The sequence below is a fragment of the Phoca vitulina genome, unplaced genomic scaffold (assembly GCF_004348235.1).
Source record: "Phoca vitulina isolate PV1807 unplaced genomic scaffold, GSC_HSeal_1.0 scaffold4, whole genome shotgun sequence".
NCBI lineage: Eukaryota > Metazoa > Chordata > Mammalia > Carnivora > Phocidae > Phoca > Phoca vitulina.
In genome coordinates this window covers 62755762-62783758 of record NW_022589707.1, presented here as the reverse complement: position 1 = coordinate 62783758, position 27997 = coordinate 62755762, and the positions used below count along the sequence as shown (strand labels likewise).

The following is a 27997-nucleotide window of genomic DNA, read 5'->3' as shown; positions in this document are numbered from 1 at the left end:
TGTCCTCAAAATGTTCTTTTCCTGTTACATTCTGGGGACTTATATAGACTAGACAGGTTGATTTCCCTGCAATGTTTCTGAGGCCCATAATTTTTGAGAGCATCCAAGGATTTTTCACATGACTTTTATGGCCCTTTTTCTGTGGCCAATGAGGCAAATAACCCAGAAATTGTTAATGATGCTCCTAAAGTTCATTGATCTGTTGGTGATGTCTCGTTAGCAATAGAGAGGAGAGAATCAAGTGATAAATTTCTCATATATGAGCCAGGAGCTATGCTGAACCCAACTGATGTGAGTGATATGGGAGCCTTAGCTTCTACATTGGGATCCACATGTTTGGTGCACAGAGATTAGGAATAGCATCCTTGTTTAGTACTCAATGCAGACGTAGGAACCACATCTCTGGGGGAATCAGATCAGCTACATATTGTTGTCTGTATAGTAATAATCATTGCTTAAACTACATAACAGAATACCCTAAATTATTTCGTAGTCATCTTTAGAATAGGGCTTCTCATCTTGGTACTACAGATATTTTGGACTGGATGATTTTTTTGTTGTTGTGGGGTGCTGTCCTGTGCATTGTTGGGTATTTAGCAGTATTCCTGACCTCTGTCCATTAGACACCAGTAGCAGCCCGGCCCATTCATGAAATCAAAAATGTCTCCAGACATTACCAAATATACTCCGGGGAGCAAAATGTTCCTGGTTGAGGATCACTACCCTAGGATATTTAGCTGTGCTTAACTCTGTCTAGCAACAATGACAACAACAACATTTACTATTCAAGACGTTAGGTATTAGAGATGATTGTTTGCATTATTATTTTACCAGTTGCTCCCTATTGCATTTTGAATCTGACTGATTTCAGGCTTTCTTTTTTACAAAATATGATAGCCATAACATGACTTCCAGTGCTGCACTAACCTTTTCAGGACTGCACATTTCTATTTAATGCATAGCAGTAATAATTTATTTACTGAGAATCCAATGTGCTCAGTCCTTTCGGGACTCATAGAACATAGGGAAAAGCCAGCTGGGTCCACAAGAAGGCAAATATTGCATTTTCAGAGATAGAAGCAACTTCTGATTCTGACCAAAGTGGAACAGTAGTGCAAATAATTCAAAACATCAGGTAATCCAAAATAATTTATAATTGGCTTAGGAAGGCACTGATTTTTTTTTCTATCTGAATAACTTCCTGACTGGAATTATTTGATTTAATTTTATATTAGTTTGCATTTGCTAAGCAAACACTTGCTAGGTGCACATGAACTCAAACATATAGGTGAAGTAAGAAATTCAGTCGATACTCCGCATTCATTTTTGAAGACTACTCTTATTTCAAAGCCCTATACCTTCTGGGTCAAGAATCCCAGTGTAGATGCTTAGGTGTCTGCCACTTGTAGAGGAGGGGATAGGGAGAAGATAAAGATGATAGCCCTGTGCAAATATGTGGCTCTTTGTCATCCAGAGCAGTTTGGCTTCATGTTTTATAGACAGTCAATTCTCATTATTCACAGTAGTTATGTTCTACAAAGTTACTGCAAAAACTGAATTAGCAAATACTGAGCCATTGCTCCAAGGGGAAATACAGGTTTAGGTTCCTATAAGCCTCTGGTCAAAATATTTTCATCTACCAATCAATACATAACTTTTATTTGTTTCTGTTTAAAGATAACTTATTTAATATATATTGTTGATTTACTAACATTGAACTCATGGCTAACAACACTATAACTTCTGCCTGAGGGAAACTTATCTAACATATCTATTTTTTCTGTAAGATACATCATAGCCTACTTGTGCTTAGGAATATGACAGCACTTAGGCATTGTGCTTGGGGGCTATTTTAAGCAATTAAATCACCAACAAAAAGCACAAAAATGTGAAAAGCATGGCATTAAATAGACTGTGAAAAGGACATTTACACTATGAGAGATGAAATAAGAAGACAGAGTGTTGCCTTGTTCAGCCTCAGCTGGGAATGTGTACATCAGGTGACTCAGTGTTTTTGCTACTCTGTGCATGTCTGTGAATGACCATGAAAGCACTGAGAATATGGATTTTGGACTTACAAATAAATTTTAGCAAGTAGGCAAATTTGTAAATATGGAATCTTTGAATAATGAGGATCAATTGTATTTGGGTTCAGGGTAAGATATTTTCTGAGGATAAATGGCTCAAAAGTTCACAAAAATTCCGAAAATCACCAGCCTATTAGTTTTTTCCCCAATATATCATGGACATAATTGGATATATCTAGATGATCAAGATGATTATTAAAATTTTTATAAAATTGGTCACCACTTTGATCAGTGGTTCATAACTAGCGTTGTTTATCAGTATCACCTGGGGATCACTTACAAAATATACATAACCAGACCTCATCTCCCTTGTGTATTTTCAAAATATTTTAGGAGTTTCTAATGTAGGTTCCTAATGAAGAATCACGTGCCTGAGATATTCAAGGTCATTCAGTTGCATTCAACAAACATTTATGGAGCACCTATTAGGAGCCAGGAACTACACTAACTCTGTGAATATCAAGATGAATAAGGTATAGTCATATAATCTCTGACTTGATTATAACTCTTCCCTCAAGGATGGAGTAAACCAGGTATTCAACAGAGAGGTCCTCTTGCCTAAGGTTAGTCCTTCCCATCATTCTGGGATGGTTTTCTGCTTAGCAGCATGAGGTAATAAGATATTAACTCTGAGATCAAATAAGCTAAATAGCTTTTTGACTATTCTTCCAGGAAGCAGTCATAATACTGTAATTTTGTTTAGAATAATTATTTCCCAAATTGCAAGAAATAATCTATATTCAAATATAACTAGATCACTCCCAAGTAAAACAACAAATGTTCCAAGCCAAAAATATATGGAATTTGTGAATTATGCTCTATTTTATTTTCTTCACTAATATGGGCAACAAAGAAATAATTCTACTGTGAATGATATGTATCCTAAGAAGTAAAAGCAATACTATCCACTTTGGCTTCAGAAGACACCATTTAGTGTCTTCCTTATCTGTTTGTGTTTCAATAAAACATAAAATTTGTTGAGCAATAATGTCACTATCAAGAGAAGAGATCCTACAGTTTTCTTGATTGGGCACACTCACTAGACAAATCTATGTTTTCCATCAAATGGCATGAAGAGCTTTTATAGTAATTTGATTAAAAATGGAATTGGAATTATAGAGCAAAGATTTTCTTTAGTCTAACAAATTAAGTCAACCTCAAAATTCTACAGAATGTTGATGTTCAGTTGTGGATTTTATTCCAATTATATCTCCCAACCACACTTAAGAAAATTCTTCTTATCTGTATAGCATAGAAAATATTGTGCGTCAATGTGTTTAAGAACCATTCAGTGGGGGGTACCTGGGTGGCTCAGTTGGTTAAGCATCTGACTCTTGGTTTCAGCTCAGGTCATGATCTCAGGGTCATGGGATCAAGCCCTGCGTCAGGCTCCATGCTCAGCTCAGAGTCTCCTTGGGATTCTCTCTCTTGCTCCCTCTGCCCCTACCCCTGCTCATTCTCTCTCTTTCTCAAATAAATAAATAAATAAATCTTTTTTTTTTTTTAATTTTATTATGTTATGTTAGTCACCATACAATACATCATTAGTTTTTGATGTGGTGATCCACGATCCATTGTTTTCGTATAACACCCAGTGCTCCATGCAGTACGTGCCCTCCTTAATACCCATCACCGGGCTAACCAATCCCCCTCCCCTCTAAAACCCTATTTGTTTCTCAGAGTCCATAGTCCCTCATGGTTCATCTCTCCCTCCAATTCCGCCCCCCTTATTTTTCCCTTCCTTCTCCTAGTGTCCTCCATGCTATTCCTTATGTTCCACAAATAAGTGAAACCATATGATAATTGACTTTCTCTGCTTGACTTATTTCACTTAGCATAATCTCCTCCAGTCCCATCCATGTTGATGTAAAAGTTGGGTATTCATCCTTTCTGATGGCTGAGTAATATTCCATTGTATATATTGACCACATCTTCTTTATCCATTCATCTGTTGAAGGGCATCTCGGCTCTTTCCACAGTTTGGCTATTGCGGACATTGCCGCTATGAACATTGGGGTGCATATGGCCCTTCTTTTCACCACATCTGTGTCTTTGGGGTAAATACCCAGTAGTGCAATTGCTGGGTCATAGGGTAGCTCCATTTTTAAATTTTTGAGGAACCTCCACACTGTTTTCCAAAGTGGCTGTACCAACTTGCATTCCCACCAAAAGTGTAAGAGGGTTCCCCTTTCTCCACAACCTCTCCAACATTTGTTGTTTCTTTCCCTGTCCATTTTTGTCATTCTAACTGGTGTAAGGTGGTATCTCAATGTGGTTTTGATTTGAATTTCCCTGATGGCTAATGATGAAGAACATTTTTTCATGTGTCTGTTAGCCATTTGTATGTCTTCTTCAGAGAAGTGTCTTTTGATATCTTCTGCCCACTTTTTGACTTGATTATTTGTTTTTTGGGTGTTGAGTTTGAGAAGTTCTTTATAGATCTTGGATACCAGCCCTTTATCTCTAGTGTCATTTGCAAATATGTTCTCCCATTCTGTGGGTTGCCTCTTTGTTTTGTTGACTGTTTCCTTTGATGTGCAGAAGCTTTTTATCTTGATGAAGTCCCAAAAGTTCATTTTTGCTTTTGTTTCACTAGCTTTTGGAGATGTATCTTGAAAGAAGTTGCTGTGGGCGATGTCAAAGAGGTTACTGCCTATGTTCTCCTCTAGGATTTTGATAGATTCCTGTCTCACATTGAGGTCTTTCGTCCACTTTGAGTTTATCTTTGTGAATGGTGTTAGAGAATGGTCGAGTTTCATTCTTCTGCATGTGGCTGTCCAATTTTCCCAGCACCATTTTTTGAATAAATAAATCTTTAAAAAAAATTCAGTGGGGGAAAGAGTGCCTCCATATGAAAACTGCTTTGGAATTTTTTGTTTTTTTAGAAAAGACCAACCTTAGAACAGGTGGTCAATGTTTTGAGGTGTTCCTATGCTGTACTGGGGACAAGAGAAGGATTTTGGGATGAGAAGTAGAAAGGAAATCAGCACTGATCTATGGAAGTAATGCAGGCAACAGTAGGTCACAGCCTATATCCTACCTTTAAGCCATTGAAGAATCTACAATGAACCATTCTTGGTACCATTTGCCCTATGGGTATGTTACCAGGTCTGAAAGGGAGCTAGAGAATACCATCTTGCCTCCCAGAATTCACTCCACCATCTTCATAATGTCTGAAATGCCACATAATTTCATTTCTTTAGCTTAAGACTGTTTTCCTTATTAAAATGCCATACCTCTGGAAAGGATTACACATTTAATCCTATCATTCATAGAAACCTTAGAGTGGAAGGATTGAAGAACTTAAAAAGGAATGGGGATGGAGAACCATAGGAAACACAGATGTGGAATGTGGCATAACAAATACTTATTAATCTTGTACTGGATGCAGGCATTAGGCTGGAAGATTAAAGTGGTCAAACACCAACTGTACTCCCAAGAAACTTAAGAGTCTTGAAGGCCCAGAGAAGTGCTGCCAAAGGTAAGCTTTCTACAGTGGAAATTTTTGGCAAGGGCCAAGCCAGTGCATACTTCATTCACATAATAGATTTTGTATGTGACCAAAAGCTCTTCTCTTTTACAAAAAATACTTGCAATTTCTCCCTTTCATTGGTAAAATGGAATAGCAGGTGAATAGGTTCGGCTTCCATATTAATTCTGTCAAGTCAAAGCTGCTAGGTTTGTCATGTTTTATTTTTTTATTTTTTTATTTTTTTTTAAAGATTTTATTTATTTATTTGACAGAGACAGAGATAGTGACAGCAGGAACACAAGCAGTGGGAGTGGGAGAGGGAGAGCAGGCTTCCCGCCGAGGACGGAGCCCGATGTGGGATTCGATCCCAGGACCCTGGGATCATGACCTGAGCCGAAGGCAGACGCTTAACGACTGAGCCACCCAGGCGCCCTGTCATGTTTTAAAGTAGAAAGTTTAAAGTTTGCTCTAAGTTCAGAGTGATTTCCAGTGACTAAGCATGATTATTTATGTTTCCCTAAAGCTTCTAAAAATGTTTTTTTTTTTAAATGTGGTAATTCTTTTTATTGTTTTTGCTTTTCAGAAAAATTAATACTTGACACCAGTCTTGCCTGAAGTTTTAAGTCAGCTGTTCAGGGTTAATAAGAAATGAATTTTTCTACTGAATTTACAGAACATTTAGCTTTGTTAAATAATTTCTCATCTTTTTCTTCATTATTTATTATACAACATTCGAGGATAATACAGCTGCCTTAAGATTTCAGATCTGAGAAATCTATGGCAAGACTTTTAGAAAGTGCATTAGTCAAGGTACAATTTAAACATGAATATACACACATTCCATAACTGCTGAGCAGGGAGCCCAATGCGAGACTCGATCCCAGTAAATCTATAACATGGACTATAATCTTTCCCCCTACAATATGGCCTGACTTTGTAGAACAGTGGATTTCAACTGGCACCCTAACACAGAAGGAAGGGTGCAAAGTCATATTTACTTGAGCCAGGGAAGAAGAATCGATAAGTCAATCTCTAGATATTTTGCTCGAAGGAAAAGACATTTTTAAAAACCGTGAATAAGAAAGATTTGTGGTCTATATTGGTTAAATTTACCAGGTTAATTTATTACATTTTACTTTTTTTTTTTAAGATTTTATTTATTTATCTGACAGAGAGAGAGAGAGAACAGGTAGGCAGAGAGACAGGCAGAGGGAGAGGGAGAAGCAGGCTCCCCGCTGAGCAGGGAGCCCAATGCGGGGCTCGATCCCAGGACCCTGAGACCATGACCTGAGCCGAAGGCAGCCGCTTAACCGGCTGAGCCACCCAGGCGCCCCTATTACATTTTACTTAATGGACATTTAGATTACATATTGAGTGAACATGTAATTGCTGTTAAATATGTGTCTCCCTGATCATCTTTTTGTCTCTGCTGTTTCTCCTATCTTGACCCTCAGGATTTAAACCCAGTAATATTTATACAATAGGTGAGCAGTAGGTGCCAATTAAATCTAAATGAACATGGCTTTGGGTAGTGCTTATAATGTTGTTAACTGAAAACATTTTGATACCTAATTTGATTATTTCTCAAGTATCCAAACAAGAGCTGCTTAATCAAGATTGGACAAATAAGTTCCAGGGTCCTTTTTTCCTAACAGACCTATGGTTCTCGCAAATGTCTGAAGGGGTCAGGCTATTGACATCAATAAAAAACTTACAGTGCTGGGCAGGATCCCCGGCAGGGGTGCCCTCCTGAGTCTCTGCCATGTTCTTCTAAGTTTTGGCACCTTTAGAAGGCCAACAATTCCCTGTCATTTATGCCCTGTAGCCCTGCTAAAGCAGTTCCTTCTCTTTGCACAGCGGTCTTCAAGCTGAGCATACAAATTCTTCTTTCTGAAAACACTTCCAATCTTCGTGATTTGCAGTTTATCTTTTTTTTTTTTTTTTTTTTTTTTGAGAAAGAGAGAGCACAAGAGGGGGTAGGGTCAGAGGGAGAAGCAGACTCTCTGCTGAGCAGGGAGCCCGATGCGAGACTCGATCCCAGGACTCTGGGATCATGACCTGAGCCGAAGGCAGTCGCTTAACCAACTGAGCCATCCAGGAGGCCTGCAGTTTATCTTAAAACATTCCCAGTCTTGAAATAATGGTTAAATAACATATTTAAAACTATAGTCACCTATAAACCTGGTAGTTTAATTTTGATAATATACCTACTTTTTACTCTGTCACAATGGTTCACATTTTTCAATTATTTACACTGCATGCAAATCATCCAGAACTTTTCAAGGCCTTTGAGCTTATTACATGTAAAATCCATAATCACTTTTTTTCTCATAAAGGAGAGATGCAAGACTTATTTATCAGCTGAATTCAACTGCATGTGACAGGAAGATGGATGCTCTCTATTGAAGTACTATTTATGTATGCAATTGAAACATTTTTCTCCAATGGCCATCTTTATATGAGACCTATTTAAAAGTATGTCTTTTGCTGCTTCCCTTATCATTTCAATTAAAAGAAAACAAGCTTTTGTGTGAGTCAAATATACTCAGTATCTCTTCTCCCCACCCCATCATTCCAAATAGCACTTCTTTAGAAAACAGAAAATCCAGAGAAAACATGCTCTCCAATGATTGAAAAAGGTCCTACTTTATGGGCCCTTCATCAGTCTGCCCCCGATCTGTGAGAAGGAATTTTGATTTCAGGATCATTTTAAAGTATTATTATTGGAGAAGGGTTTTCATGATTAGCTTTTGGTTTTACATAAAAAAGTTTACAAGTGTTCCCATTCTCTGTAATATGATGGCAAGTGTGTGTTTATTTCTCATTCATTAGAAACACTATTGAACCCAGTTGTAAGACCAAAACAAAATGGGAGACACTAGATCTGATGAGATGAGGGATGCTGAGAAGAGTTTTATTTCCCTTACTTAATTATTTGAGGTTGTGAATTGTCTTGAGACATGTTACGGGAGAATGAGGTATCTGAGTATTTTGACATATAATCAAAGGAAGGTAAATTATTTTACATTTTTAGAGCCAAGGACTCACTTTTTTTGTCTTTTCTATTGCTTTTCTTTTCTAAAACAATATCAGTTTTACAAAGTTTCCAAAACAATATCAGTTTTACAAAGTTTCCAAAACAATATCAGTTTTAGAAAGTTTCCAAAAAGACTTAGCAAAAAATTAGTGATGTTATTTATCACTGCCATTTTCTCCCTTTTGTAAGTGGTCCCTTATCATTCTGGAAGCTATTTGAAAGCAAGGAACTCAGCATTCCCAGCAGAGAAAGTTGCCCAGAAAAATAACCCAAAGTATCCTCAAACTTTTGTGTGCATAAGTATTTCTGTACAGGAATGTATATTGTACTTGATAGATGATTTAAGGGATTTTGGAGGATAATTTTGATTATTTGAGAATGTTATTTTTATAGGCAAATGTTAATAATGCCCAACACCCCTAGTGCACAAATCCACAATTCTGCTTCTCTGTTTAGGCCTTCATTTTAAGGAGAATAATTTGTCAATTTATAAGCAAAACTTTATATTTTTTTTTAAGATTTTTTATTTATTTGAGAGAGAGAGCACAAGAGGGGGGAGGGTCAGAGGGAGAAGCAGACTCCCTGCTGAGCAGAGAGCCCAAAGTGGGGCTTGATCCCAGGACCCTGAGATCATGACCTGAGCTGAAGGCAGCTGCTTAACCAACTGAGCCACCCAAGCGCCCCAGAACTTTATATTCTTTAAATCAATTTCTTTATTAGGTGACTGATTATTTCATGCTGTTAGGAATGTCATCTGTTTCCCCAACATATCAACCCCTGAACTGCATTCCAAATGTGCAGAGTTTAGAGGGAGAAATGAGAATGTTTCTCTGGAATGTGATATATTTATTTCAAAGGTAACTTATATCTGGCCTGGTGCCTCATGCCCTCAAATTTCAGGTTTCAGTGAAGATTTTCACCTTCTTGTTTTCATCCTAGGTTTTTCCTGCCTATCATACGTCTGCTTTTCAGATTAGCATTTACCTTGCTGTAGTCACAGGAGTGTAAATTTTCTTTTCTGGGGTGTTTTTATTTCTAAATGATATTTCTAAATCTTCAAGGTCTCTATCTTCCTATTAGGAGATTTTTGATTACTTTTTTCCAGGAGATTTTTGATTACTTTTCTCTTTAGAACTTTTGGGGAGCTGCGATAATGCTCCTCCAGAGAAGTATTTTGTGTCATTCTCGGGTGTCTCAGGATATTGTGTGAATCAGAAAATGCTGGAAAGGGCTTCTTCCGGTTTCTTTAGGGAAACATGCCATACTGGGCCCAGGTACAACGGAAGAGGTATTTTATACTTTCAGAGTCAATGTGGGGTTTCCTTTGGAAAAAGCAGTCAGGCCTGTAGGGGCAATGCAGTCTCCTGTGAATGACTGCTCGGATTAGGACTTTGTCCACATTCTAGTCACTTCCACACAGACCGCCAGGATTGGTTACAGGTGAAAACTGGTAGGCAACCATCCAGAAGAACTAGGAGATGGGGAGGAGTAATGAGTAAAAATGTAGAGAAGAAAATCCTTGTGGGAGAGAGGTAGGTTAATCACAACTAAAAGCCAAAACGAAAAGGATTCTGATCTTCTAGTCGATTTTGTTGGAGTCTGATAAGTTCCTGGAAATCATGTTTTTGTTCTTCTGTGAATGTTCCAGGAAAAGCTGGCCAACATATGTATGAATGTCAACAAGGCACCAGCCAGCACTCTGGCTCTGGCTTGTTCTGCCTCCTGTGTCCATGTGATGTGCAGATCATTCTGTTTTGTGTGGGCACAAACTTTTGGGAAATGGAGGCTGCATCTCCATGATCTTCCCCGAATTATTTGGAACTGGAGTAAACAACACCGTGAATTTGTGGGCAAGCGTTTTGTTTGTCTATCAGGGAGGATGGATTAAATGAGACTGACATCCAATTAGGTTGGTAATTTCCCCAGCTCTCTTCTATTGAAGTGAGAGGGTTATTTTGATACATGGAGAACTAAAAAGGAATATTGCTCAACTTTTCCTCTCCATCCCTTCATACATCTTACAAGGTTGAAAATGCCCTTTAATCTACTCCTTTTTAAAAAAGATTTATGTATTTATTTTAGAAGGGAGATGGCAGAGAGAGAGAGAGAGAATCTCAAGCAGACTCTGTGCTGAGCATGGAGCCCTATGTGGGGTTCGATCCACACCCTGAGATCACGACCGGAGCCAAAACCAAGAGTTGGATGCTCAACCAACTCGTACCACCAAGGTGCCCCTAATCTACTTTTTGATATTAAATTCTAAAAGGAGTGGCTATGGCTTACTTACAGGAGTCTGAGTTCCTGAAAGCATTTTAAAATGCATCCCTCCAAATATGTCCAGTTCAAATGTAAATAACAAAGGCGTCTACAGTAATTATCTTCCTATGGGGCTGATTTTCTCAAATTTTAGGATGCATCAAAATCACTGGCAGAGCCTGTTAAAACACAGGTTCTTGGGCCCCAGTAGTAGAGATCATGATTCAGAAGGTCTAACGTGGGACCTGAGATTCTGCATTTCTAGGGAGCACCTGGGGATCCTGATGCTGTTGGTCCACGGGCCACCCTGAATGGGTTTAGGGTATAGAAGGAATTTCCTCAGTACCTGATTCCTGTTTTGGTTACTCGCTGGCCTTCCAGTGCTGATAATCCTAATTATCTATGTTCCAGTAGACTCACAATGCAGTGGGGAAAGTCCTGACTTTGATGCACATGTATACTAAAACCTCATGAGAAGGAATTACAGTACTTTTTGTCAAGATGCCAGTGCAGTTGATAAATGAAGGAGCAAAAGGCACTCATATCAACTCGAAAACTGTCAACTTGTACAGTCTTTAAAGCTAGCTGAATGAAGGAGAAAAATCCCCCAGTCAGAAAGTCAGCATTAAATAACTTTGTAAGGAAGTACTGCAGTCTTTCTCCAGAGGAATTTAAGGATGTAACATTTTCAATTAAATGTGAGTCTGTCATGCAATCCTGAGCTGATTTCTGATAAAGCCTCAGAGAAAATGAGCTTGAGTCTGTGGAACGGTAGTTGGGATTTGGTGTGTTTAGGAGGAAAAAATGCACTGGAGATAAAAGTCCCATCTAAGATAAGAATGTTGGAAGATGATCTACAAATTGGCAAAGGAAGCACTCTGGAAGTGTTCCGAAAACAAAGCCACAGTAAACAGAAAAGCAGGATACACACATGATGGAAAAAAAGCCTGTTAGGAATGCAACACGGAAATACAATTAACAGCTTGCTATGCTCAAGGGTCTTTCTCTATATGGTATAATGAGGATATTATGTCACTCTTCACTAGAGGTTCTCAAGCCATGATTGACTTAGTTTTATTTTCTCAGACCACTGCCCTTTTGGTGATTTCCTATTTACTAACCTCTGAGTATTCTCTGCATTCTGTTTTTACACTTAGTCCCTTTTGGATTTAAGCAGTTTTTTGTTTGTTTGTTTGTTTGTTTGTTTGTTTTACAAATGCTCTGAAGTTTCCAAATCTATGCTGTTTAATGCAGAAATGAAACCAGGTGCCACCATGAGAAAATGGCAAGTGCTTAAGGCCTAACGACAATGGTAGCAACTATAATATAAATAATAATAGCTAACATTTGAGAGTTGTTATGTGCCAGTGTTTTGAAGATTTTTAAGTGTATCAGTTCATTTAACCCTCACAAATGACTCTATGAGGAAGGTGCTATTATCATCTGCACTTTACACATTAGAAAAGTGAGGTTAAGTACATTGCTTAACATTGCAGAATGATCTGTAAGTAAGTAAAAGAGCTAAGGATATGAGAGCCTGTAAGATCAGTAGGATCAATGCTATAGTATTTGGAGCAATCCAGCTAAGCACAGCAAATATCAGACTGTCTTGCTCCATGGCTTTCTAGCAATGAACCAACAGAATGTACCACCAAGGGAGAGTACAAAATTCCTTCTATCTCAAGTAGAAGCTTTTTGAGAATGAAAACAAATCTATAAGAAATTCATGATAGCCTAGCTGCATGTCAAATGTTGACATGAAGCCTCACCACATAAACCGTCTCACAAGGTATCATTTGTAAGACACTGATTTCCTGTGCAGAGGAACCACCCAGATTGGCCAGATGAGAGAAACTACAGGTTGGGTTGATGTTTTATAGCCATTTTAGGAAAAAATTCATCAAATCCATATGGGAAAATGGCCAATTATAAATAATACATTTTAAAGGAAATAAAGAAATCCTCCATACTTTTCTGCACCATATGATCTTGGTTAAAATACCATTTATTGGTTTTGACGAATAAGTAAAGTGAAATGGCATAAATGACCAGAGTAGGATATTTCCTTACCATCATTCTCTCTGCATTGTCCCTCAAATCCATCATACTTTTTCATCCTCAGTCTAATTTCTTCCATAAGCTACTAAAGTGGATAATTCCAATATATTTTTATCTGCATTGATCTCTCTCATCTCAAAAAATCTGCTGTCCCTGTCACGTCTCTCACACTGAGATGCCCTCCCTTGCACCAGCCTCCTCTGGGCTGAGTATGAGATGAAACCCAGTTTCCAACCCTGGGTTTCATCTATCTCTGGTGTCTCAGTTCTGGGCATCCATTCCAAACTGATCTTCCTGTGACTAGGATGAAGTTCTGACATAGTCTGATGGCTCATCTGTCCCGAACAAATTAGAATTAGAAGAAATTCACTTTGTTTTTCACAACTTGGGACTCATTTGACTTTACTTATATAAGAGGCTACAGATAATGTGACTGGATTATTTTGGCTTTTGAAGTGCAAAGTGCCCAGGTTCCCAGTAAAAACTAATCTCCCTGTATTGTCCCTTTTAGACCCAGAGAAAAAGTGCAGAGAGACATTTCTTTCTAGAAAATGACAAATATGCTGCCAGCTTCCTTTAGATTCAGTAAGAACAATGCTTTTAATTCTGCCTCCTGACTCTCTACATGAAGATCATCAAATAAGCAGATAGAACAAGAAAATGAAATTTTAGATATTATGGAAATGAAATGCTCAAATGACACAAATGACAATGGGCAATTTTCACGTCACTCAATAAACTGAGGCTCTATTCAGCCCTTATTTATGCCATGAGTTATTTTGAGTTTAACTTTTTAAAAAAGAATATCAAGGAATGAAATTCTCACCCTTGGTTTTACAGGAGAGACTCTGCCTATCTAAAAAACTTCCAAGGGAAGAAACTAGCTACTTTGATGGGAAAGGGACCACAAACCCATGGGGATTCCCTACTGAGGAGTGAGAACATTGTTTTCTTTTGCCCCCAACTAAATAAACTCTTATAGAAGCAGTGCAACAGCATTTGGGATGATGCAGCCTCCTTTTACAAGAAATAACTTTCTTTTTAATATATTCCCTTGGGCACTGGGAAGGAAAATCTTTTTGCCTCTTAACTGCTGATTCAGTGACCTAAGAACTGGGTCAAAATGAAAAAATAATCCACAACTCTGCCTTTAGTTTGCTTAAGAGAAAAAGTGTCTTAAAAATATATATATATATATTTTTTTAAAGGAGACACATACCTGAATCACAGGTAAATGGAATGCTGATAAATATGCTTTAATTTATGGCCTCAGTTATATATTTTTTGTTAGTTGTAATTTCAATCGATATTTGTAATTGACAATGTCCAATAACTTCCCTTTTTCAAAAATTTACTGTGGTTTTTTTTATTTTTTGGCCTTTTCTTGGGTTTTTCTTTATTATCTCCACTCTTCTTGGCTATGGAGAACCTTAATCTAAGTTTTCTGGAATGTCACTTTTTCAAGAAAAATGCAATATTTCAAATAATTCATTTAAAGTAAATTTTAAATATATAATTTTGCATGTGACTTAGTAATATATTGATGACCTGATTCTCAGTGTTGAGATGTTATTTTGTCTGTCTCTTCAGAGGTAGAGAACTTTACTCTTAGGAAAGATGGGGATTTCCTACTTAAACTTTTCCTACTTCTTGTTTATCCCCTATAAATTTAAATATATTACAACAGGGAAAATTTCTCCTTTCTTGATGCCTGAATTTATAGTTTCAACTGCAGTTCACTTTCAGAGTCTTCTGGATGGGAAATGATACTTAATAAATTGGGCTTCTATGAACGCATTTATAACAGAATATGTATTTTCAAGGTGAGCTACAACACAGATTTCAAGACTTGTGTCTCTTTTGGAAATAAGCAGTTTCAAGGATGAATAACATATAAGACATGTCCTACTTGAGGGTTCTTTCTTGCCCTTTCTTGAACTAACTTTGCTTAGACAGAGCAGCCCTGTGTTGTTTGCATACGGAGAGTTAGAGAAGAGATTTAGGAAGATCTCGCTGGAAAACAATAACTGTTGCAAATAGAAAACATACTAAACACAAATGACCTAGTTTTGGGGGGCCAAGTGCATTACGCTTCACAACTTACAAACATGATTTAATTTTTGTCATTGTAGCCATTTCTTTTTAGCCGACACTATTTATATGTATTTGGTAAAAGGTGCAAATTTCCAAATTTTGTCTTAACGGAATAAAAAGACTTTTGGAAATGTGAAAGAGGGCACAGGGTGTTCACACATTGTGACCGTTCCCTGTTTCCCACTGTCAGTGGCTTATTATTGGTGGTGTATTCTCATTTGGTCTGCCCTCAGAGGAAAGAGGCTTCTCTTTCAGGCACACAGTCTTTTTGCTCCTTTGTTTTCCGTTAAAAAAAATCTTGCAAACACTTGGAAATAGGTAAACAAAGGGCTGAACCCCCCATGTATGGTTGCGAGACATAGGAAACCGTTTCCACATGAGGTGTGGTCCATTTCTAGGGATTGTCATAAATAGCTATGTTCCCCAAATTCTATGAATTCAGTTCAGTTTAAAGCCTAAAATTTGAGTTTGGGGCACTCAATAAACACTTGATTGATTGGATTAAATTCTACCTTTCAAGATTTTACAATTTTTCCCTAGGAAGTGTGTTCTTGGATAGCTAAAAGTAATAAGTCTGTTAGGTTAACAATATATTGATTGGCAGAACCAGGTGCTAGTCATGCCATAAAGATAAGCTTCTTTCCTGATTTCCAAACTTAGATCACTTTGAGAGTGCCTAATGTGTGCAACAGAGCCACCCTCACTCCTCCATAAGAAAGCTTCCTGTTAATTTCTCTGGCTCCTCTATGCTCACACTTACATTCTCCCAGGAGATCAGCTGCATAGTAGTTGAACTGGGTCCCTAGACATCTGCTTAGAGGCTTTAGTATAGGTTTCCAGGCAATAGAGAAGCTGCAAGGCGGAGCAGGGTTGACCTGGTGGTGGCTAGGAGGCAGTCTGTGCATGGTGACAGGCAAAGTATATAGGCATGTCTGCCCCTAAAGTGTCCTATGAACGTGAAAACATCCAGTGATGATAACTCATGAGACTGTTAAGAGCAATGAGTCGACTAATGGATGAGTTAGGGAAGCCAAGTGCAGAGACCAAGGGCGTTAGTTATAGGGCAAGAGTTAGCAGCAACCCTGTGAGCAATCACTTGCAATATTGTGCCCTTGGGAATTTTTAAAAGCTTTATGCTTCTTTTGGGACTCCAGGACAAGCTCTTGGAAGTAAACAGGGCAGTTTTTATTTTTCTTGTTGATGGATAAGGTTAAATGGCTTCTGTATTTCAATAGCAAATCCAGAGAAATCCTGAATTTAGACTATTAGGGAAGATTGTAGGTTTAGTATGATCTTACAATGGATGAGAAGCCCCCTTCACCCTACAAGCCTCTAGAGAATGGGCTGGTGGAATGACACGTGGGTATGATACCCCCATAAGAGTGATGGGAGAGAGCCTACTCAAGAATTTACAATACTTTATACTGTGACTGAGCACTGCATTGATTCTTTAATGACTAAAGTGCCATTTCCTGGCCTCCTCCATACAGTAGTAGCTTTTTAAGGATTTCCACACTTAATGGGATATGGGAAACCAAAAATTTGAGTCTTTTCTGCTGAGAAATGCTTAGTTAATTGCTTCTACCACTTAATAGGAGTCAGCTTCCCTAATGTATGTATCCAAATATGGACAATTACCACTTTGGAATGGTTCAGCCCATTTCTTTCTTTTTTTTTACTTTTTTAAAAATTTAAATTCAACTAACATGTATTATTGGTTTCAGAGGTAGAGGTCAGTGATTCATCAGTCTTATATAATACCCAGTATTCATTACATCATGTGCCCTCCTTAATGTCCATCACCCAGTTACCCAATCCCCCCACCCAGCCCCCCTCTAGCAACCCTCAGTTTGTTTCCTATGATTAAGAGTCTCTTATGGTTTGTCTCCCTCTCTGATTTCATCTTGTTTTATTTATCCTCTCTTCCCCTATGATCCTCTGTTTTGTTTCTTAAATTCCACATATGAGTGAGATCATATGATAATTGTCTTTCTCTGATTGACTTATTTCGCTTAGCATAATACTCTCTAGTTCCATCCACATTGTTACAAATGGCAAGATTTCTTTTTTTTTGATTGAGCCCATTTCTTTAAGAACACATCTTCCTAAGGAAATAAAGCAAGGGCACAATGTGGTATATAGAAGAGAGGGTGGGCTTCTGAGTGAGACATGTCTGGGTTTGAATCCCACCCCTAAATAACCACAGTACAGAAGACCTGTCCCTTCACTGATCCTCAGTTTTCTCAGTTAATAATGGGAATAATATCCATTCTTTGCTGGGGTCTTGGGAAGACTAGATGAAATGAAATTATTTTTATTAAAATCAGTTGACATTAAAAAAGAAAACTCATCAAGATAAACCCATTGGATCACATTCTGCAGGTAAGATAGGACTGTCTCAGATAATAGATGCCATGGTTTTAGAAAATGACCCATAATATCCTTCTGGATATATTCACACTGCAAAAATTATTAACACTGTGGATTCATTAGAAGCCAAATTAAGCTGCTTTCCCATGCCATGCCACTGTCACGCAGGATGCATGCTCTGGGCAGATTTCACGCATTTTTGTCTTTGGGTTGGCAGAGCTGTCAAATGCCAGTTTTGAAAGATGAGGCTATCTACAGATGCTTGCATAACATAGTTAAGCAGAGAAACAAAAATGAAAATATCCCTTGGTCATTCATTGTGTGCTAGATAGCTTCTGTTTATGCTTTCAAATGCACTCTCCACCCTGCTCCCACCGCCCTGGGCCCAGAGAAACCCATCTGTACATCTCCATCAGGGTTTCCTTGCCCTCTGATTTATGGCTAAGCTAAGTCAATGGGGATCATCAGCAGAGACTGGGAGATGAGAGTGAGTGAGCTCGGGGTATTTAAATCTTTTTCAACTCAAGACAGTATTTATATGGCTTACCAGAGTAAATGCATAGCTACTCATAGCTCAATTGACTGGCGCAAGCCCAGCCCAGTGCCAGGACGCTAAGGGGATTCCTATATAGGCTTACCTGTAACCCATTAGTGACACCCTGAGGCTCTGCCTTAGTACACCCCGTACTGCCTATGTTCACAAGATGTGCTCAGTAAATTTCCCATAGATGTGAATACATTTTTGAGTAGTAGTAAAAAGTCATGATTTGTTGTATAATTCTTATTTGGTTATGACTGAATTATTCCCAACCCATTACTACTGCATATAGCAATTACTTCCGATAACTGTATAGAAATGACACACCATGCCTTATGCAAAATTCCACTGTAAAAGTAAATCCGATCACACACGTAAATAGCTGTTTAAGTCAGACAACAGCAGCATGTTCACTATTTATGGGGACCATGTCTTTAAGAATAAATCACAAGCAAGTCATGCAATGCTTACCGGATCCCTTCTCACAAGCTCTCCATTGGGTACGACTTCAACCAGGTGGATGATGATAATCATAGAATTCAGAATGTAAGTCAGAAACATGTTCTTGTGCAGAGTCACCCTCTGGCAGCCAAGGCTCCTGGAAGAAAATGTAATAGAAAGCATTAACCAGTGCCAAAATGTGGAAGGACCTGGAAAAAAAATATTTTGGTAATATTTGTAATATTTCCTTTAGCAATCAGTGAGAGACCTATAGGAATAAGTGAGGCTGGTCCCATCTTTAAGATTCATTACCACTTTTCTGCCTGATTTTTACAAACAGTTTTCCAGTCACGGTAGCTCATAGTTTTCAGTCCTCAGGGTGACTTCATACAATAACTGAAAGAGTGAGTGATAAAATCACTTTTAATTATAACAAATGTCGTGAAATTAATTAAGAGAAGGACTCTTACAAGAGAAGCCATTAGGGTTTGGAGTGTGCTTCAGATGAAAAGTTGAATATTCATTGATGTAACCAGGCAGAAATCATGTGGCAAATGGGATAACAGAGCATGAAGTCAGAACCAAGGCTGCCCTTGACAAAGTACTGAATTTGTGTCCCCGACCCATCCCAGACTTCATTAAGTCTCCGTCATTCTTCTCTTTTGCCATTTCTTCTAACATCTTCTTATTTCTCATATTCCAACTAGAATCAACTCTGTGATTCTCCCTTTCCACATCCTCCTGATGGTGGAGCTGAGACACAGTCAGAGAATTCTAAATAGGCTCAAATTTGATCTCATTATGAGGCATATTGTGGTTTGCATCTGATGAAACCCATCCAAGTGCTGCTGCTTGTTGGCATAGCCATTTCCCACCTTTTGGATACTAAACAATTTGTTGGATTTTTCATTCCTTGCTCCTCCACTTCATAAGCTTGTACATATGTATTTGTGTGAATGAGCACATAAATAAACATTAGTTTCAATATTCTATTTCACTTTTTGATGCAAATGGAGAGAGCCCTGCAGGATGGCTACAACAAAATTGGAATGATTATCCTTGATGAACAAAAATCTTGCATTTACCATAATTGATCCAGTCAAAAAATGTTTAACATAATGTGAAAATTTAAAACATTCAGTTAATGATGCCAATGATTGATCACAGTAACTATTCCTAAAAAATCTTCATGGAAGAAAGTTAGGATTCCAGGAATTTTGAAAAGGGAATTCTGGGGAAAGCTGAAATATGAGAATGGTCTGGGTTTATTTACAATGCTTTCCTAAATTTCAAATCAAAAGAAAATGCAATTATCTGTAGTAAAAAGTAGATTTAAGTAATGAGGGCATCTGTTAGAGCATATTTTGATTATTGTAGCTACATCTTTCAACTTTCAGGAAGCAAAACTATTAATAAATTGTTAATACAGAATATTTTAAAATTTGCAACTTGTTGAGTAGGGATAGAATGCAGAACTTTATATCCAGGAAGGGTTTAGAGAAGAACTTCCACACACACACACACACACACACGCACACGCACACACACACACACACACACACATCCATGTACTACTTTCTTTGGCAGCAGAAAGCTCTGTTAAATAAACCAAACCTAATTGGTTTTATAATAGTACTATAAAAGTAGGTTGCAAACTTAAGGCTTTAAAAAGAAAAAATTATTTATGTGAAACATCATACCCATTTATATTGCATAAACTCTTCAATATTGCAACTGCTACGTTAAACCTGTGACCTGCCATTTTCCATAGAGTCATACGGCATTTTATAGTTCTTCTCACTGGGGGGCAAATATCTGTGGTCTCATTATTGGATTCAGCCTGGCTTAAGCCAACAACAGTTGACATTATCCAGAACTAAAGAGTATGGAGGGGGGCGCCTGGGTGGCTCAGTCGTTAAGCGTCTGCCTTCAGCTCAGGTCATGATCCCAGGGTCCTGGGATCGAGCCCTGCATCAGGCTCCCTGCTCAGCGGGAAGCCTGCTTCTCCTCTCCCGCTCCCCCTGCTTGTGTTCCCTCTCTTGCTGTGTCTCTGTCAAATAAATAAATTAAAAAAACTTAAAAAAAAAAAGAGTATGGATGAATGCATCAAACAGTGCGGCTATTCTCGTGCCTGGTTTTCTTTTAACTAGGTAGGGTTCAATAATCTGCCGGTGTACAACATCAGTTTAAAGGACTGGTTAATGCTCAGTCTAGTGTGTAAATAAAAAATATACTTCCTCTGCTGCTAGCTTATTACACCCTGGCCCTTTTATCCCTGCTTTATTATTTTTTGTTCTTAACACCACCTCCTGACATAACATCTATCTGTTTATTGACTCTTATTTTCTCTTTTTCTCTCACCAGAGTGGGGGTGCTAAAGGAATTTGTTTTGTCCACCTAGAAGAGTGTCTGATACCTTGCAGGGTTTGATACTCATGTTTTTAAATTAAAAATCTTTACATAAGAGTGGTTTTCTTCTTCAAGCTGTGACCAGTAAACAGGTTTCCAGTACATCAGAAAATTACGTTAAATGCTAGATTGTCTCATATCTTATACTTTGTATCATACTGAACATTTGCCAAGTTCTTGCTATAGGTATTAGCTAACTAATATTGGACATTATGCTGTTGTTCAACAGTAGGGAAAACCTATATCCAGTGCAGTATTATGTACATAATGAGAAAATTATCTGGTTTAAAGCCAGATAAACTGTTAGGCTCCAAAGGAAGAATATGGCTAGTATAGAATATGAGTTTCTGTGTCTTGAAGTTTCAATATAATTTCTGCTTATTGAGTTTAAAAAATTTTATTACACTTACTTGATGACATTTACACTCAGCTTTTTGAAGCAAGTTAGAGGTACTTTAAGTTTATTAAAATTCATTCAGTAATCCAACACATATTACTGTGTACCCATTTAATAATCCAACACACATTACCGTATGATTCAGACCTTCTGGTAGATGCTAGGGATATATGGGTGAACCAAACAGACAGCTTCTGTTTACAGGGACCTTATATGCTACATAATTGTTTATTTACTCTTATTAGGATAACTGTTCTGAAGGAGAGGTATAGGATGCTAAAGAGATTAACTGAACTTAACATAAGTAATTAGGTGTTCAGTTGTTCTCAATGCAAATGTCTTGTTGCTTGGATGAACATGATCTGTCAGATCTGAAATGTCTTAAGTAGAAAATAGCACAAACCTGATGTTAGCTATACTTCATTCCTCTTTTTTTTTTTTTTTAAAGATTTTATTTATTTATTTGACAGAGGCAGACACAGTGAGAGAGGGAACACAAGCAGTGGGAGTGAGAGAGGGAGAAGCAGGCTTCCTGCGGAGCATGGAGCCCGATGTGGGGCTCGATCCCAGGACCCTGGGATCATGACCTGAGCTGAAGGCAGACCCTTAACGACTGAGCCACCCAGGCGCCCCTTCATTCCTCTTGATGAAAAGAATTGGTATTTAGATAGACCGAACATTGCTTCCTTTTTGAATGACAGGGAACCCCAAGTACTATAGATTCTCTAATAGCAGGATAAGACAACATAATCTACTTCTGTCTTGGCCCAACCGAAGTGTCACTCATATGTGAGGAAGAGATAATGATTTACTTAGGTATGAATCTCAAGATGCCATATTTTAAGGCTAAAACTAAATGTTATTTTCATGGTTTTAGTTTACTTGGTATAAATCTTCCACACTAAAAAATGTTTCAAGTAATTGGGAGCCTATGTATGTATGCGTGTGATTTGGGGGAGCTTGTAGTTGTATGAGGAGGCATTGAATATTTGCCTTGAGTTTTGCAGATTGCATAAACCAGTTTGATATCACAGCATAAGGAACAGCAATGTTCAGTTCTTTACAAGACTGTAATGATAGTCACATTCAAAGTAAATAAGGAAAGAAGCAAGTAATAAAACAAGTAAAAGTTGTTTTGAGTTTACTGGTGCATGTGAAAATGCGCATTGGTATAACTGCTGTGACTGGGACAAGCAGGTGTAGCTTTCCTTTACCTAGAAACCCAGTATCTTATACATCTTTCCTCTCTGACAAGAGACTTTATACCTTTGGATTTAGCACAAAATCCTTATCCTTAAGGAACTCCTTTTCAATCCAGTTCTTGCTTCTTTTCCTATTACTTCTGTTCTGTGAGTGACAGTTATCTTTTGTGTCCAGTCATGTCAAGGGTTGGGTTGGGAGAAAGGAGGCTAGCTATCTTTGGTGCCATTGATTTAGTGGTTTTTCTGGAGCAATAGGAAGGCAACCAGAGATGTAGAATAGTGGCTACTATACAAGTACAAGATAAAGTGTTCTCTCTCCATCCACTATGTAGATGTGACAGAGAATACTAGGGCATACTGAGTGAGTAGAGAGGAATCAGTATTGCTTCTGGAGGTCCCTGTGGAAATCCTTCTTTTGTGCTGGTATGGCTAATGTAATGTAACATAGACAAGGCAAGGCAATAAAGACACCCCCTGCCTTCCAACATACATCTCTATTCATTTTCAGGCAAGAGTAATTAATATTCAAAATTTAACAATCAGTAAGGCGTGAGTATCAAGTAGTCAAAATGGATGTTAATGAATGTTCGATTGTGGTGCTTTCTTGAGAGAAAACAGTAAGATGTTTTAGTAATTTAGGACGATTCCACAGAAATGTCAATTGATACATTCTAAGTGGAACTGATGGGATAAGTGAATTTAATTGCAAACTTGCTTAAATGGTCAGGGAACAAACACAAATAAATGGCCACTTATGTGACTTTCTCAAGACAGTCTTCCCTAAGGGTATCTTCATCTTAACTCTCTTGTTGACATTTACTATTGGCATCTAGTAGTAAGGAGTCTTGCTGAATAAATTTGATGTTTCTATTTAATCCCTCTCTGTATTGTTGCTCCTAACTATTTTTTTCCTGCAAAGAAAATGAGTATATATATGAGTAATTTCCTAGATTTTTAGCAGCAAAGTAGTGGCAGTTCCACAGCCTCCCATATATTTAGTAACTTTAAATTCCTCTGCAGGCTTTCTTAGCCTGCTGGTTTGAGGGGGACACCTGCAGGGTTATTCCTTTTTATAGACCCTATAAGGCACATTTTATGAGTTGAGAGTGAGATTTCAATGGGATGATTATGAATGGGGCATTAGGTCTCAAAAGTGGAGCTGGGTGTAACTTCTCATTTTGGTTTCATGAAAGTTTTATGAAATTGATTAGATTTTGCAGAATAACTCAAGCCTGGGAATGTAGAATTAAGCAAGGGAGTGATGATTATATTTTTGCTCAGGTTTCACACAGATGATACCATTTAAGCACATAAATCATAAAAGCTTCCATTGTAATATGCAGTAAAGACCTTAAGGGTGATGTTGAGCATTTGAAAACAATTCTGGGAAAATATTGGTAATTAAAAGATAAAACCCAGTGATAGATCAGAATTACCTTTTTTATTTTTTTCACTCTTAATATTTATGAAATGCAAATGTACAGAAAAAAATCTGAAGATTGAGAAGCATACTTTAATTTTTTTTTCATACTTTAATTTGAAGAAAACGGATGCCCTTGATATTTTTAGTTTGGGTAGGTTTAAGATAAAATTAAGAACAAGTATAAAAATCAGATGTGACTGCTTTTAGATCTCAGCATGTGTGTTTTTCATATCCTAACCGTCTCCGGTTGTGTGCACTCTGGAGAACAAACTATTTCAGTTTCTGTCTTCCCATTACCGTATTCAGATTATAAATCAATAAGACTTGATTTTCCTCCTAAGATTTAAGTTGCTGTTTGGTAGGCTTTTGGAATTGAGAGACAGTAGGACAAAATTAGGTGCTTTCTAGACAGTCTGCCCCCAAATTCTCTCAAGGGTTCAACCAGATTAATTTTGTTCTGGGTCTAACTGGAGTTGAGAAATATTTTACTTTACTTATGTGCTGCACTTTTAAACACACATCTTCAGTGGCTTCATATAGAAATGAGTGTTGAAGGAATATTCTTATTTTCTTAGCTGATTTGGCTCTCACATCTCATCACTTACTTAAGTGACTGCAGAAATAAAGAACTAAGAAATGTCCGGTTGACATTTTTTTATCTTTAAACTCCTGCATACATTTATTAGCTGCACCATTACAAATTTGGGGGCTGTTTCTTTCAATTTTTTTCCTTTCAATTTTTTTTAATGGCTATATTAAAAATTTTAAAGGTTAGACTTTTAGTGACAGACTTTTTAATCAAAGTTGTATGGGAGCCATCATGATGTATTTATTCACCGTGGTCAAGTGCAGTTGAAAAATGAATAGAAATTCCAAGATTAATCATGCTATGTGTTTATTCTGATGCATTCTGATCATTATAATTGAAAATACTCTTCTATTCTAATTCTAGGAATTAATCCCTTATATCTTGTTGCTTTGTGTTTATCTTTCTCCAGTTAAACCATATATGGAAGGAGCTCATGTTAATTTAAATTATTTAAATTATTATTTATTTGTTTACTATTATTTATTATTATTCAGTTAAGAAAAAATTGCATTCAGTTACATTGCTTGGTCAGAGTAAGAACCTTGACTATATAAGATATAGACCTAATGTGATAATGGTATAAGATGAAGACAAAGATTAAAAAGGATCAAGGGAAAAATGATAATAGTAGTTGTGTTCAGGGTGTGCTTACAGGTGATTCTCCCCTTGGCTTAATTTTCTTTAGTAGTATCATGATAATATTTTAACAAAAATCAAATTAAGATTCTGTTATACTATGTATGAATCACTGGATATTTAGTTACATTATATATTTAGTTACATTATCACATCTTTAAAGTGTGGAGGATTATTTGTAGTCTGAGCCTATGAAGGAGCTTTTCTTGACCATTTGTATAATACCACCACGACTAAAGAACATATTAGTTGAAGGAGACAGCCCAGTAGTATAGAAATTAGTCAGAATTCTCATGAAAGGGTAATGTAGTGCCTCCCGCCTTTGATTTAAAGAAATCACACTAAATTTAGGACGTTTCTAGGACTGAATTTAACATACATTAACATCTCACATGCATGATGAAGTCATTCCTGAAAAAACAGATTCAATGTTTTAAATTCTCCGTTATTTCAAAATCAATATTTATACCAACTTAATCATTTTGCCATAGGTAATGCAATCAAGTGCACAGACATGGCCTCGGAATAGAAACCTCATTGGGATTTTACTCTTCAGAGTGTTAGAAGATAACTGTGGTTGAAGATGCTCAGTTTGCAAGGGCAAAACATTGACACTTAACTCTTCTTCCAGAGATTCTCCTTGGTCCCAGCTGAGTGAGTCAGGACCAGAAGGGAGCCTTACCTTCCTTCTATGGCTAAACACTATTCTGGGCTCACTAGCCACACTTCTCTTCCAGCCAAATCCACCTATGATAAACTCATAATTAGACAAGGTGCATTTGAGCTTCTGGCCATGGCCTCCATATTTTAGGATGAGGGTGAAAGAAGGAAGAGGAGCCTCTCCTCAGTACCTCCTGCAACCTTAGCCATGGTAAGTGGAGCCTTTCACATGTTAACACAGTGTACCTATGGACTCACAGGACTGTTTCATTTTGGGAAGAATCATATTACCTTTGAAAATTATCTGAATCCATCTTATTTTCCTTAGAGATAGTGTTAAAAAGCATGTTTTAATTAATTTCATTTTCCTTGCTACTTCATAACTCCCAGTGCTGCATTTCTCTTGTGGTTTGCAGAAGACCACCCTTCCCCTAACTCTTGCAGTTTGCCATTTATTTCAGTACCTTAAAGAAGAAAATAAAAAGCAGATGCTATGAGGGTACTTACTTGAAAAACACGAAAATCCCCAGCGAAATCACCAAGGTGAAAATCGACAAAGAATGGCCCACGATAGCCAAGTAGTACAGAACGTATGCATTCTGGAACAACAACAACAGCAACAACAACAAAACAGTTATAAAAATAAACAGGCAAATAAATGATAATAGAGGAGGGAAAATAGTTTCTATTTTTAATATCAGTGTAAATCAACAACTGTTCTCATCCTTTAAAAAAATCTACTAAAATTATAACAAATGTTTCAGAGAATTAAATTATATTGAATCATAGTATTTGGGGTTAACAGGTTAAATATTATAAGATTACCAGTTATATTAGAATATGCATGATGTGGTGGGAAGAACGTAAGACTGGATTCATCAGCGCTGTTCTTTACTTGGAGTACTAATCATTAAGTCTTTGTGTGACTCTCATAAGTCAGTCACTTCCCCCCTCTGGATCTCAGTAGTCCTCATCTCTAAAATAATTTGGTCAAAACTAAATGATTTTTAAAACAATTATGTGCTGCTTATAAGAAACATCGTTAGCTACTGGGATGCAGAAATACTGAATATAAAAGGACGGGAAAAGATGATCTAGGTAAACACTAACCACAAGATAACTGGTATCATATCATAAAGGTCCAGATATTAAGTCAGGAAGACAAAACAATTTTTAATTTCTATTCACCTAATAATATAAACTCAAACCACATAAAGCATAAAGCAAAAGCTGATACCACTTAATAATCAATATAACATATGGTATAAATGCAGTGTAGATAAGTTGGATAATTTCTATGAAGTTTTTTAATTCCTGGGAGAATTGTGGCATTTATGTACAAAGCATTACCCTTCAACATTTGATTCTTGTCAATTTCCTTGTGAAGAGCCTGATATGGAAGCACTGATTCTGCTAAAAGGCTTTTGGAGCCTGCAGAGTCTTTTTTTGGTGATGTGCATTAATGCTGGACAGAAAAAAATATTGCCTTTCTAGGCATTAGAATTTCAAAATGAACTAATCAACGTCTCCTGAATTGTGGCTGTTGTACCACTTGATGGGGCATTTACATATTATTTGCCACTTTCACTGATAAACTACTCTTCTAACAGCACCCTTTTTATCCTTGCAGAAATGATGACCAAGTTGGAATAGTGGGTTTATAGCTAGAGCTGATAAAGACTTCAAAATAGCCGATACTCCCTTTCTTAGAAAGTATTTAGGAATCTTTGCAAGAAAACAAATACTCAGCTCCTGTCTTTTCTCCCACCAATTCATTTTCTGGCTACTTTTCTAACTTCACCACTAGACAAAATCAGGAGTGGCACTTTCTAAGAGTTCTTCCTTTTAAATAGTTCACCATATAGATCCCCTTGCCATTTAAAATACTGTTTTTTATTTGGATATGCAAGCCATGCCCCTAACCTCTGTCACTATTTTATTTTTATCTCTGTATATTTTATTTCTAAGAAAACTTTATATAACTTAATTCATTTTCTTTCAGTTGCCTCCAGAATACTTTAAAAAATATTTATTCTTCTGAAATAAAGTTGTCTAAATGTGTAAGATTAAACCAACAGCTCATAATTTAGTTGCCATTCTTGGTGTCATTCTTAAGACTGAGAAGTGCTTCTTCTTTTTTTTTTTAAATAAATTCTAAGTTGGTTTCTCCACCTTTTTTTTTTTTTTTTTTGCCTGTATATAGCTGGAAGATTTGTGCAAAGAATTTCAATCATTATGTTAGGTTCTTGGAGGGGAACATTTATTCTTAAAGTACTTTATTTCTATTTTCTCAGACATGGCCAGAGTGAGGTCAAATCTGGCAGCACT

General features: G+C 37.2%; 1 protein-coding gene across 1 annotated transcript in view; it reads right to left on the bottom strand.

Moving 5' to 3' along the window:
• Positions 1–27997, bottom strand: part of CALCR (calcitonin receptor) — a 64428-nt gene that overhangs the window by 19521 nt on the left and 16910 nt on the right. The window contains exons 5-6 of the mRNA XM_032401254.1: positions 26177–26268; positions 18384–18510 (exon numbers count right to left, since the gene is read on the bottom strand). Coding sequence (XP_032257145.1) covers positions 18384–18510; positions 26177–26268 — 219 coding nt within the window. The remainder of the gene's footprint in view (positions 1–18383; positions 18511–26176; positions 26269–27997) is intronic.